This window comes from Carassius gibelio, chromosome B3 (genome assembly GCF_023724105.1).
Source record: "Carassius gibelio isolate Cgi1373 ecotype wild population from Czech Republic chromosome B3, carGib1.2-hapl.c, whole genome shotgun sequence".
Classification (NCBI taxonomy): domain Eukaryota; kingdom Metazoa; phylum Chordata; class Actinopteri; order Cypriniformes; family Cyprinidae; genus Carassius; species Carassius gibelio.
In genome coordinates, this window is record NC_068398.1 from 18,004,553 (window position 1) to 18,019,039 (window position 14,487).

The 14,487-nt window shown below is 39.1% G+C and overlaps 2 gene segments (V, D, J or C); both read left to right on the forward strand.

The window, feature by feature from the left end:
- The first annotated feature begins 2,655 nt into the window (after positions 1–2,655).
- Positions 2,656–3,178, forward strand: LOC127952955 (Ig heavy chain V region 5A-like). The segment is given in 2 exon segments: positions 2,656–2,726; positions 2,811–3,178. Coding segments are annotated over 2 exon segments (402 nt in total).
- A 3,144-nt stretch (positions 3,179–6,322) lies between these two features.
- On the forward strand, positions 6,323–6,889 carry LOC127952968 (Ig heavy chain V region 914-like). The segment is given in 2 exon segments: positions 6,323–6,477; positions 6,558–6,889. Coding segments are annotated over 2 exon segments (363 nt in total).
- The last annotated feature ends 7,598 nt before the right edge of the window (positions 6,890–14,487 follow it).

Below are 14,487 nucleotides of genomic sequence, written 5' to 3' on the forward strand. Positions count from 1 at the left end.
TCTCAAAAATATATCTTAATTACGGCCTATGTTCTCAATGTTAAATGCAGAAATGTTAATCCATGCATTTATGACTTCAAGGTTAGACTATTGTAATGCTTTATTGGGTGGTTGTTCTGCACGCTTAGTAAACAAACTACAGCTAGTCCAAAATGCAGCAGCAAGAGTTCTTACTAGAACCAGGAAGTATGACCATATTAGCCCGGTCCTGTCATCGCTGCACTGGCTCCCTATCAAACATCGTATAGATTTTAAAATATTGCTTATTACTTATAAAGCTCTGAATGGTTTAGCACCTCAGTATTTGAATGAGCTCCTTTTACATTATACTCCTCTACGTCCGCTACGTTCTCAAACTCAGGCAATTTGATAATACCTAGAATATCAAAATCAACTGCGGGCGGCAGATCCTTTTCAAATTTTGGCGCCTAAACTCTGGAATAACCTACCTAACATTGTTCGGGAGGCAGACACACCCTTGCAGTTTAAATCTAGATTAAAGACCCATCTCTTTAATCTGGCATATACATAACATACTAATATGCTTTTAATATCCAAATCCGTTAAAGGATTTTTAGGCTGCATTAATTAGGTAAACCGGAACCGGAAACACTTCACATAACACCGTACTTTCTACATCATTAGAAGAATGGCATCTACGCTAATATTTGTCTGTTTCTCTCTTGTTCCGAGGTCACCGTGGCCACCAGATCCAGTCTGTGTCCAGATCAGAGGGTCACTGCAGTCGCCCGGATCCAGTACGTATCCAGACCAGATGGTGGATCAGCACCTAGAAAGGACCTCTACTGCCCAGAAAGACAGCGGAGACCAGGACAACTAGAGCCCCAGATACAGATCCCCTGGAAAGACCTTGTCTCAGAGGACCACCAGGACAAGACCACAGGAAACAGATGATTCTTCTGCACAATCTGACTTTGCTGCAGCCTGGAATTGAACTACTGGTTTCGTCTGGTCAGAGGAGAACTGGCCCCCCAACTGAGCCTGGTTTTTTTCTCCATTCTGTCACCGATGGAGTGTCGGTTCCTTGCCGCTGTCGCCTCTGGCTTGCTTAGTTGGGGTCACTTCATCTACAGCTATATCATTGACTTGATTGCAAATAAATGCACAGACACTATTTAAACTGAACAGATATGACATAACTGAATTCAATGATGAACTGCCTTTAACTATCATTTTGCATTATTGACACACTGTTTTCCAAATGAATGTTGTTCAGTGCTTTGACGCAATGTATTTTGTTTAAAGCACTATATAAATAAAGGTGATTGATCATATCACAAATTAAGTCTTTCTGATCATTTTTCAAAGTGTAATCACTAAAAATAATTTGCACCACAATATGAAACCAATGAAACTCAACAATCATAAATCTTTGCAGTATTTCACCAACACAACTTCACCTTTGCTATTTGCTAGTTCTTTACAATATCTGGAAGATAAGATTTACAGGTCATCTTGTTGTTTAACAGTAGCCAAAAAAACAATATTACCAATTTTTTCCCCCACAGATATAATATAAAAAAGAAAAAAAGATTATTTAAATGGAAATTAAATGAAATTTAATGAAAGAAGGAGATTCAATACTTTTCTCGCAAACAATGGCATATTTTATACATTTTAAAGCTCCACCCAAATGTAAATGACATTACAGACAGTATTTCTACCAGCAGTGTTCAATGAGATTGTAGAAGTTGACCTTCCTGCATCATTTGAAATGGCAGACATTTCATTCTTATTTTTTCTCCTGATATGTTTTACTAGTATGTATAGACAGTCTGTTTGTCTGTGTAATAATATTTAATTCTGGCTTCAGATTTCATTAATAGATTAATAGATGTACTGTATATATGATAATGCTGACAGGCCATTATATATTTTTGTTTTAGGTGTTAACGGCCAGAGCTTGGAGTCCATCCCATCAAGTCCTGTCACCAAAAAGCCTGGAGAAACTCTGAATCTCTCGTGTAAAGGATCTGGATTTGATTTTGGACAGTACGGCATGCACTGGATCAGACAGTCAGCAGGACAAACATTCATCTGGATGGGGGTTATCTGGTATGACGCCAGTAAAACAGTGTATGCTAAAAGTGTAGAGGGACGAATAGAGATCACTAGAGACAGTTCAAACAGCATGGTGTACCTGAAACTCTCTGGTCTGACAACAGAAGATACAGCTGTATATTACTGTGCAGGATACATACAATGATGCAGAAGAGCACTGAGCTGTACAAAAACAGGCCAGGGAGGAAAATGAGATTAAATATAATAAAATAATAACAACAGTAACAGCAGATGGCGCTGCAGCACAAGACAACACTGAGTCAAAGAAACACACCAAAGACATCTTATCCTACACGATGATATACTGGCCAATATTTACCTATATTTACCTTGAATATAAGCTATTTAAATGTCATGATTGCTGATGCATATGAATGACCTTAATTGAATATATAAGAAAAAACAAATATCTAGTTGATTTAAATGTGTTATATTGTTAATGTCACAGAGGTCAATGCTGTCTTCAGAAAGAAATAAATGTAGATACTCATTTACTGGGTTGCATATGCAGAATTGTATGCAAATATAGTCTCTCCTCCTCTTTATTTGAGTTTTAAGATGAAGAGTAGCAGCTTGTTCTCACTCGTCTCAAACCATGATCTCTTCATCTCTCTGGTTGTTGCTGCTGCTGGCAGCTGTTTCTCGTAAGTCTTTAATGCTTCTTTAGAGATACTTCATATTAAAACACTCAAGGTTATACATGATATTGACCATATTTTCCCCCTCAGGTGTCCACTGTGTTGAACTGTCCCAGACTGATTCTATGGTCTTAAGTCCTGGTCAGGTTTTGACACTGTCCTGTAAACTCTCTGGATATACAGTGTCTGACAGCAGCTACTGCACTGGCTTCATTCGGCAGCCTGCAGGAAAAGCTCTGGAATGGGTTGGATACATATGTGGTAGCGGTAACACATATTACAGTGATAAACTGAAAAGTAGATTTCAAGTCTCCAGAGATTCTTCCAGCAACACAGTGACTCTTCAAGGACAGAATATGCAGACTGAGGACACATCTGTGTATTACTGCGCCAGACTCACAGTGACACAGAGCAGCTACTGTCTTGTTCAAAAACCACTCTAACACTCGACACACAAATAAACAGCTTTATGCTATCCTCACTAATACTAATTACTGATTCAGTTCAGATGCAGATTAAATACTCATAAATGCTCATTAATTATTCAGAAAAATGACCCAAATATTAGTGTACTTTCTTTATAAAAAATGTACAATATTATTAAGTAACAAAGTTATAAAATATAATTATTTTTCATTATTTCAGATAGTGAAGTCTATTTTTAGGGTTTAAAAATCTTTCACACAGTCTAGATATTATTAAATGAAAAAATTAAAATGAATCTCTTTTATAATAATGCTAGCTAGTTATAAATGTTGGTATTGTCATAGTAAAGAGTAGTGTTGTAGTTTAATAGTTAGAATGTTATAAGTTAATTTGATGAAGGAGCAAATCATTTAACTCAAATCTGATTAAAGTTTAAGTTGTACCACAAAATCTACTGGAACCTGCAACCTGGAAAAGCAGTGGTGTGGATGGGCTGTATTTGGAGTAGCGGACAAGGACAAGACTATGCCAAAAGTTTTAAGGGATGAATAGAAATTAGAGACAGTTACAAAAAAACATGGTGTATCTCAAACTGTCTGACTGACAGAAGAGGACTCAGCTGTGTATTTCTGTGCAAGACAAGCACAGTGTTGTACAAATAAAATTGTGGTGTAAAACTGCAGTTCTCATCTGTCACGAGATAAAGTTAATATCACAAACATTATAGTTTATATTAGGCTTGGAGTGAATAAAAACTAAATAAAGACTGTAGCTTTAAATATTTCATACTAATCAAACATCGAAAGATCAGATCAATGTAATAGATATTAATAAGCGCTGGATTCTGGTTATCCTCTGTGTAAGTGTAAAAGATAATCTCAGTGATCTTTCATCATTTCCTCATTATGCATATTCAAAAGAATCTATGACAGGCTGCAAGTATTAATATCCCGCTGAACTGAATGAAGCTGTAGAGTCATAAATATTCACAAGATGAAGAATATACCCGCATTACTAATATTGTTCAACTTAAACTGTGAGTTAATAAAGTGTGTGAGACAGAGAGACAGACAAGAGCCTTGAAATCACCAGAGATGAAAAGCATGATGTACCTGAAACTGTCTGGACGGACAGAAGAGGACTCACAGTGATACTAATGTTTGTGGCAAAATGATTCAAAAACTGGTCTGGACACACTTTTACTGTAAAACTGCAGTTCTCTTCTGTGTCAGTAGGTTGCAGTCGAACACTAGAAGTTGTCCACTACACAGTGACACACAATCACAGAAACACAGCAACTCAGTCAAAATATTTGTTTTAAACTTTTCAAAACTTAATGAGACAGTCTGTTCACAATCAAGATTCCTATTAATTTCACAAACACTCTAATTCAAGTGTAATGAATCTTTAAATGCATGGAAACTATATAAGCTTTGTTTATGTGTGTACATACAATATAATGCACACATAAGGTCCCTTTTTCAGTCAAGTCTAGCGCTGGTTTAACACAAAAGTAAATTCATTCTGTAGCATATCATCAAAGAGCTTTAACTATTTAATAATCTGTGTGTGAAAAGGTAAATGTCAGTTTACTTCTGGTGAGCAAACATTCAATGATAAGACACATATGTACAGATGAATGCAATGTTTAATAATAAGCAGCAAAACTAAAGAAGATTGCATCATATAGCTGTTCATGTAGCCAGAGCTGCAAGTTTTGCTATTGATGTTTCAGTGTAATGACTGTTTCTTGGGTTATAACACTGTCAACCCTTCAGTAGACCCCTATACTGACATTAAATCTGAATTATGGGTGAGTATGTCATGCTCATATAATGTGGTAAAACATTGTGTGCTTGTTTTTATACTTTTCCTATATAATGACAAATAAGGCAAAGTATGTAAACCTCATACATAACCTCACATATGTTGTGTGTGTAGGCAGAACTCAAATTAACGCTCAAACAACAGGCTACATGTTGTTTGAGCGCTAATTTGAGTTCTGCCTTTAATTTCCTGCTATTACTTAGTATTGTCTGTGCAGTGCAGTTTTGTTTTTGAAATATGCTGCAGTTGTCTGCAGGGATGAATATGAATGCATGAAGCAAAATATCAAATCAGAGTACATGCTTTTGTTTGTGAAGAGAGAGGATTTCCATGATGCAAATCTCTCGTGCACATGCACAGTATAAGCTGTAGCTGCCTCAGAATAAACAGGGGATCATATTTTAGTCTTTACTAGATATTGTATGATATCAGATGTTATGCTGAAATGTGAATTGCAGCTTACTGAAATGTATAATCTCTGATGTAATTCACCAAACATTTTTTCAGCACTATATCACCTGAAGATACATTTACATTTATCAGTGTCCACAGCTCAAAAAAGAACCTCAGGGAAGAGCATATCACATATCACTGAATATTGTGAATGTATTGTTAGAGATCAACTATATTATACATACACCACCCATTTATCCTTTTTCCATTTTTACCTGAACTTATTAATAATAATAATTTTACAGTCTTTTGAGGCTATTTTCTAAAAAAAGAGAAGAATTTAATTTAATAATAATTTAATTATAATTAGCCATTATCATTAGAAAATAGACTCTCTATTTTAATTAAGAGTAAAAAAATCACTATGTTTCAAGGTCACAACATCAGGTTCTTTATTGTCATTAGTTTCACGAAGAACCTTTAACATCCACGGAAACTTTACATTCCACAAAGTGAAAGTGAAAGTGAAAAAGTGAAGTGACATTCAGCCAAGTATGGTGACCCATACTCAGAATTTGTGCTCTGCATTTAACCCATCCGAAATGCACGCACACAGAGTAGTGAACACACACACACACTGTGAGCACACACCCGGAGCAGTGGGCAGCCATTTATGCTGCGGCGCCCGGGGAGCAGTTGGGGGTTCGATGCCTTGCTCAAGGGCACCTAAGTCGTGGTATTGAAGGTGGAGAGAAAGCTGTTCATGCACTACCCCCACCCACAATTCCGTCCGGCCCGAGATTAGAACTCACAACCCTTCGATTGGGAGTCCGACTCTCTAACCATTAGGCCAAGACTTCCCCCAAAAGGAAAGTTTTTTTAAATGAGCAATTTAAAATGCTCCTACACTGGTGATGGTTTGTCATATCGTTCTTTAATAGTTTGACTCTTCAGTCGTGATTGCACTTTGTGACCCTCCCAATGCAAATTAAAACAACTCTGGACATCTGTTTAGTATTTATGTGCTGCTGACTGGATCTGAAGTGTTACATCACCACTGTCAAGATGAAGAATACACTCTGCTTACTGCTGCTCTCATTCAGCCTACAACGTGAGTTTTCACACGTCTATTATCAGATCTACGGGTATACAGATTCCAAATCAAATCAGTCTTTTCAATCTTCTTTTCAGGCATAAAATGTCAAAGTATGGAGTCCATTGAAAGCACAACTGTGAAGAAGCCTGGAGAAACTCTGACTCTGTCCTGTAGAGGATCTGGGTTCAGCTTTAGCAGCTGGGACATGCACTGGATCAGACAACAAGCTGGAAAACCACTTGTGTGGATGGGACGTGTTTATAGTGGCGGCAGTAGCTATGACTACTCTGAATCCTTCAAAGGTCGAACTGAAATCACCAGAGATAATTCAAAGAGTATGGTGTATCTGAAACTATCAGGCCTCACAGCAGAAGACTCAGCCGTGTATTATTGTGCAAAGCAAGCACAGTGACACAAAGTCTTGTACAGCTGAACAAAAACCACACTGACTGTTTTCTCTGATGTCACTAGAGTTCAACAGATGGCAGCAGAGAATAAAAATCTGTAAAACACAGCCTGATGAAAATATGCTGTTAAATATGCAGTGAAGTTCACTATAAAAGCTCAAACATGACAGCACAAAGGCTCTGACTTCTTTAACACAATGTGTGTTTTTCTATGTGTAGATTTGTGTTAGTGGTTAAATATTTTACAGTGACATTTGTTTTCAGGGGACAACTTGCAATAGAGGCCTTTAAACCTTCCAGTGCAGTTCTACCAGAAAGACTCGGGAGATAGAGGAATGTACGAAGCATACATTTATTGACAGCTCAGCGAGCACAATTATAAATTTCTTTGGCGGAAGGCCCCGTCCATGGTTCGTAATCCGAGGGTAGCGAATCTGCATTTCCTGCCTGAAGACGAAGGCAGGGGCGCAGCAGACCCCCAAAATTAGGTGGATTATGAGACCTCCAGACGGGGCCAGCCTTCCCCCCAAAAAAATAGATGAAGTATACCCACCAGTTGTGAATCCTAAGGTTCCTAGAAGAAATAGAAAGAGAGTTAGCATGACCAGTATAATGACGTTAGATTAAACTTCTTAAGTTTTTTACAGAAATAGCCGCAATAGGCCAGACACAGACAGCAACGATAGGCAGACACAGACAGCCACGATAGGCAGGCACGGACAGGCCTCGATAGACCAACAGAAATAGCCACGATAGGCAGACACAGACAGCCACGATAGGCAGACACAGACAGCCACGATAGGCAGGCACAGACAGGCCTCGATAGACCAACAGAAATAGCCACGATAGGCAGACACAGACAGGCCTCGATAGACCAACAGAAATAGCCACGATAGGCAGACACAGACAGGCCTCGATAGACCAACAGAAATAGCCACGATAGGCAGACACAGACAGGCCTCGATAGACCAACAGAAATAGCCATGATAGGCAGGCACGGACAGGCCTCGATAGACCAACAGAAATAGCCACGATAGGCAGACACAGACAGCCACGATAGGCAGACACAGACAGCCACGATAGGCAGGCACAGACAGGCCTCGATAGACCAACAGAAATAGCCACGATAGGCAGACACAGACAGGCCTCGATAGACCAACAGAAATAGCCACGATAGGCAGACACAGACAGGCCTCGATAGACCAACAGAAATAGCCACGATAGGCAGACACAGACAGGCCTCGATAGACCAACAGAAATAGCCATGATAGGCAGACACGGACAGGCCCCGATAGGCCGAACATAAATAGCCACGATAGGCCAGACGCGGACAGCCACGATAGGCAAACGCGGACAGGCCCCAATTGGCCGAACATAAATAGCCACGATAGGCCAGACGCAGACAGCCACGATAGGCAGACACAGACAGGCCCCGATAGACCAACAAAAATAGCCACGATAGGCCTCACGCAGACAGCCACGGTAGGCAGACACAGACAGGCCTCAATAGACCAACAGAAATGGCCACGATAGGCCAGACGCAGACAGCCACGATAGGCAGATGCAGACAGGCCTCGATAGGTGTACCACCAGTAATTGCATGAATTTACCTGATTAGTTACAGGAGAGCTTGCTGAGCTTCAATAATGGTTTTGAATCAGGTCTGATGTAGGATTCAAATGCTTAGGAAGACCATCTGCCCATGATCTTAACAGCTGATGTAGAGATCCCTCATTCAGCTGCTGAAGTAGCTGCCCCAATTCTGAATGAATGGCCAGTAGATAGACTGCAGCTTTGAGAACAGTGGTTAAGTGAGTTCTAAACAGCCTTGGAAAGGGGTGCTCCGTTAGGAAAAATAGAGCTGGTGCGTTTTAGAAATTCTAGGTCGGATTAAGAAATTTCACCATGCAGAGAAGGGACAGGATTATTGATTTTAGAATTGTTAAGGTGACACCAGAACCTTGCACATCGGTTTTTGAGTGCTTGAGGAGAGTGTGAAGAATTTTTGGTCCGAATCATAGATCTGAAGGAAATGCCGCGAGCAGGATCAAATTGATTGGTTTGAAGTGAATTCCCCTGGAAGCATAACCTGTAGAAGGCAGATAAACACTGCCTCGAGAAGAATATTGAGGTACTTCGAAGGAAGACCGTAGCAGATGGAAGTAATTAATTTTGCATTATGGGCAGAGTAATAGGCAGGCATTTGTCTTTAATTTGTTGGAAGATTTAGCTAACCCCTCAAGTAGTAATAGAACTGAATAACCAAAAGGCTTGAAAATTAGATTATAAAATTTAGCGTGGATTAGATGCTGGCAAGGAGTCTGCGAATAGAGAAATTAAGATTGCGATTTTTTTTTTATTTTTTTTTTATTTATTTATTTATTTATTTTTAAGACAAGGAGCAACGGTCGAAATTAGAATAGGAATGCAAAAATTGGAAGGAAAAACATTAGAAGCGGACCATGCAAACGTGTAGGCTTGATTGTAGAGGGAGCGACGCCTTAGAAATGTGATTTCCAGCTGACGTAAACAATTCGTTTAGTATTATGTCTGCTAACGGAGGGCAGACTGAAGAATCCGGGTTGGCTGAGGGCACAGCTGTCTGAAAGTCTAAAAGTGTAAAGTGAAATCCGCAACAGCCGAGTAAGAGTGATGAACCAACACCAGTAGATGCGCGAATATAAACAAGCCTTGATTGTAGCTTAACCCCTTAACTGTCACTCCCCAATTTTTTTTTTTTTTTTTTTTATTTATTATATAAAGTTGAGGTATCAGAGGTTAAGTTTAAAATACGCATAAATCGAATTGACTTAAGCTTACTAGCACACATTGCTAATCTTGATGTAAACAATTAAACATTGTTTGTCTTAGCAATCTTATCAAATTCTGAACATTTCCACTCTGTAACGAATAATTTTTCTGATGACATCAGTTTGACAGCATGAGCAGAACCTACTTAACGCGCCCCTCCAGCCGTTAGTTAGCTATGAGTGATGGGCGGTCACACTGCACTTTCTCTCCATTGACTTCCATTCATACGCATGCGAATGCGTCGGACCGGAAACGCAAGCTTATGCGAAAAATTTTGCATTTCGCTGCGTTCCAAAGTTCAAGTTTGGTGAACTCTGACCAGGGAATTTGCATAACGTGAGGATGTGGACCAGTAGAAGAGCGATACATTGCTGCATGACCTCTCTGTACAAAAATTCAAAAAAGGAAGCGCTATATAACTTTAGCTGTTGCGCAGCGTCCTATTTTATAATACATTAAAAGATTTATAAAAGAAAAGCTGCATGGTTTGTAGTGTCGACGGGAACAGGTGATACATTGGAATGACAACGTTTTATAATTTTTTTTTTTTTTTCTTCTCTCTTTCTTCTCCCCCTCCTCCCCTTAGGGTGTATATATTTATAGAGAGATACAGAGTAACGTTACAATATAATAAAACGCTTTCGACGCCGTTGCAAAAGACACAGTGCTAGCAAACACATAATCCATCTTGTGATAATTGAGGGGTAGTGGTGGAAATTATGATTCTTTCTAGTGATTCGTTCATTTTCAGTTCGTTCACCAAAATGATTCGTTCAGAATCGTTCACTGATTCGTTCAGTGACCATTTCTTCGTATTACACAAAATAAGCCAGCAGATGGCAAAAAAAGTGTGTTATGTCTTAAGTCAACGAACGTATTCACTTGTTACAAAAACTGATCTGGCTTTATTAAATGTGTGTATAATCGCATTCAATATATAAAGTCTAATTAAGTTGTTCAGATGAACAAAGCACAAGGTTTTCTTGCCTAATTAGCATTTTAATTGTTTGGTCAGACAGTTTGTATATTATATATTCACATTCATAAATCGTGGATTAAACGTGGAGTTGCTAAATATCAAAACAAGCGTATGTGCACAGTACAGTACCTATAACTGCGCTTTGCATTTTTGCGAGATTGACATGCTAAATGGCAGACTGACCCGGTTTACTCTCATTCATTTCGTTCACGAACGAGATTTACTAAATCATTCAACTCGTGCACGAACGACAAGTGCTTTGCCGATTGAGAAACGTGATTGGTAAACGGTTTGCCAGAATATACCCAGACCATCAGGTCAGTCATTTCATTCACGAACGAGATGTATCATTCAACTCGTGCACGAACGACATGTGTGCCAGTTCAGTCATTTCATTCACGAACGATATGTATCAGCTCATTCAACTCATTCACGAACGACATGGGTACCAGTTCAGTCATTTCGTTCACGAACGATAATATCTCTAGATCTAGTTCAGACTCATATGAAACTCGTTCATTGAAGGGCGTATTCGTTCACTACATTCAACAAATCAAATACTCTGTCACATCTCATACACATCTCATAAGGCTATTGGCTCGAGGTTGAGTAATTCTTTGACAGGATGAAACAGTTGTTACCCGGTTCACTGAGCTGCGCATGCGCTGCTTATAGCGCCGCGCTGCTGTGGAGGGAGGAACTTCACTGTACGAGAAATATGAGTCAGTGGATTACGTGAACGAGAACGATTCGTTCACCTAAAAGATTCGTTCAAAAAGAACGATTCGTTCACGAACGACACATCACTATTGAGGGGAGACTGTTTTATCTTGCTCCTGCCCATATTCGCAGTGGCGTTCGAAATAATTTCGCATGTTTAAAGTCTAGTGTGACCGCGCCTTGAGACGGAGACCAGGAGTGCAAACAAACCATGCCTGCTAATTAATATTCGGTTTAAACTGGAGATATGTCACTACTCTGAAATAAGGTCAGCAGCAACTCGTGTAACGTGGAGTTATATGCCTGCTGACTGAGCATTGAGCCGAATCTTACCTACGACTCAAAAGGAGGGTCCATATACGCATCAGCTTGGTAGATCCAGTGTTCATAATTCACTAGCCCAAGAGTAAGCCATGTAAAGATGAGGTGAGAGCAGCGGTTCCCTGCATCTGCAACCATAGAATCCCATTAGAGTATGAACTTTCAGGAATAACGCAAATGAAAGACTGAATAAACAATGATTAAAGCATAGGATTAAAACAGCGAATCTCAAGTGTGCTAGACAGTTTTTTTTTTTTTTTTTTTTTTTTTTTTTTAGAAATGCGAAAAATCTATCAGTAAGATTGTAGCGTTTATGATGAGCCTTAAAGTGCCTCATTACGAAGAAGTTATTCAGAAAATTGCATGAACTATGATCAACATCTTTATGCTGTGCAAGTCTGCTAGATAAACAAGCACGAAACGCCCAGTGCTTTTGAACGTGTGAGTATAAATCATTGCAGAAAATAAGTTAATGCCCAGGCGCCGCAAGTGCATAGAACGAATTGATACTTATAATGCTGTAGACTTGTGAAGTGATGGAGGCGAGATGCCGAAGAGACCGGCAGCCTTAATTCTGTCTGCTGGTCCGGAGAGACTTCATTCGTGCAGGTTCACGTGAGCGTACACTCTAAAAACGGCTGGGTTATTTTTTAACCCAAAATGCTGGGTTGAGTCTGTTGGGTCATTTTGTTGGGTTATTTTATTTCTTTTTAAACACTTTTGGGTAGTTTCAGTTTACCACGTGTTGGGTTAAACCTGCTGGGTTGCGTCGCTGGGTTGTTTCAGGCCAGCGCTGGGTTATTTAACGCGCCTTGAAGATGTTTAAATCGCTCCCCAACTGTCATTTTGGAAGAACAACGGGGCAAAGCCACGGCTTTCAACTGTTTTAAGGTAAGTTTATTTAATGTTTTCATTAATAATTATTTTAAATTGGCAGAATTATAACTTTTTTTGCGGCAACAATACTGTTAAACGTCTACAGGCCAACATTATTTACGTTGATGAACTGTTTACCTCAAACGGCCAACCTGCGTTACGTGACTCGCATAATCGTGAGACGACAGATTAATAGTTTTATTAAGTTTCAGACAGTGACGGATGGCTGAAATATGCGAATACCTGTGAAAATAGAGGAAAAAGTCGTTTCTGACACTGAAAAGCGAATTTAACATTTAAGTGAGTCAAATGAGTTCAAAAAGTGAATACGACTTTCTGCTCTAATGTAAACGCCTGCAGTTGTCCATATCGACATGTAAATCATACAAATTACGTACAATATAGTCGGACTGCAGGTCTAAAAGAACCGACGATCCAGTTCAAATAAACCGGTTCAGTAATTCTCGAACAAATTTCCCGGAAAAGAATCGACGTCTCAGGGCATTTCAAAGTGCGCGCACGCACAGCGATTGACTTAGTTAGTTAGTGAGGTGTTTTGATGCTTTTGTGGTTTATAAAGTCTTTTTACATACAAATTATAATTCAAAATGTGTTTTTTCCTGTCAGAAAAGCACATGGATAAGTTACATTTGTGAGAGAATAACTCGTCGAGTGCAGTCTTATTGATGCGTCTAACGGTAAGTTCGTGTTTATTATACATTTTACATAATTGCTTGTCTGTTATAATCAACTAACGTTAACCCTCACGTAACTTAAACGCACATATATTTGTATTTCGTGCTATAGTTAAAGCTAACTTTGTGTTCAGAATGTACCTAATTTAGCAGCGTAAACATCGTATTATACCAATTTTCCAGCTCGTGTTTTTGACTTGTCCTCAGGCACGTGCACAGGTAGGGCTCAACCTCTGCAGTAGAGTTGTGACGTTCGCGAACGAACCGATTCTTTTGAACGGCTCATAAACATGAACGATGGGAGCCGAGTCGCGACTGGAGAGGAGCCGTTCTTTCTATCGTTCTTTTTTCCTATGCGTGTTCATACAAATGAGCTCCGCCAGGAGACAGAACAGTTATAGGGGGAGGGGCGCACCCAGCGCAGGCCAACCCTTTATAGCGTGATGATATTAGTTATTAGTTGTGCATGCATTTACATTGCATTTTGTGTTCATTTAAAACTTATTTTAAAATCATTAAAAATGTTCTTTTGTGATACTGTACTTGTATAGAAATGTTTCACTAAAAGCTGTTTTACACAGACATTCATTGCAGCCCACTTTGTTATTGTTCATTGACTTGAAGGGGCTGATGTCCTATTTGCAAAGTTTACAGTAGTAATAGTATGTAGTATGTAGACATTTCCATTTTATTTATTCTAATTTTATCTACTTAAAAAAAAATAGTTTTCTATCAAAATGTTCTTGTGTGATAACAATGTTCTTGTGTGGAAGTGTTTGTAGTAAAAGCTGTTTTGCACAGAAATTCATTGCAGCCGGCTTTGTTTTTTATGTTTATTTGTGAGTAGGTATTGTATGAATAACATAAGTCAACGTAGTTTTACACACACACACACACACTTTGTACTAAAGGTAAATCAAAATAATGATGTCACTGTCTAAGCAGAGGGATTTGTGCAACCCTATGGAATATAGTCGACACATGAGAAATGAGGTAATAATCAATATTTCAGAATAATTCAAACTCAGATATTGGTGTGTGATATCTGAGCTTTAATTATTTGACTACAAATCTCACCTCATAATACCTCCCAGTGATTATTTCCAGGATAAACTGAGATGCTCCCAAGCTGGCTTCTTAAAACTGACTAAATATTTAAAAAGAGCCAAAAGAGCCATTCTTTTGAACGGCTCTTTGAAAGGAACGGATCGCGAAG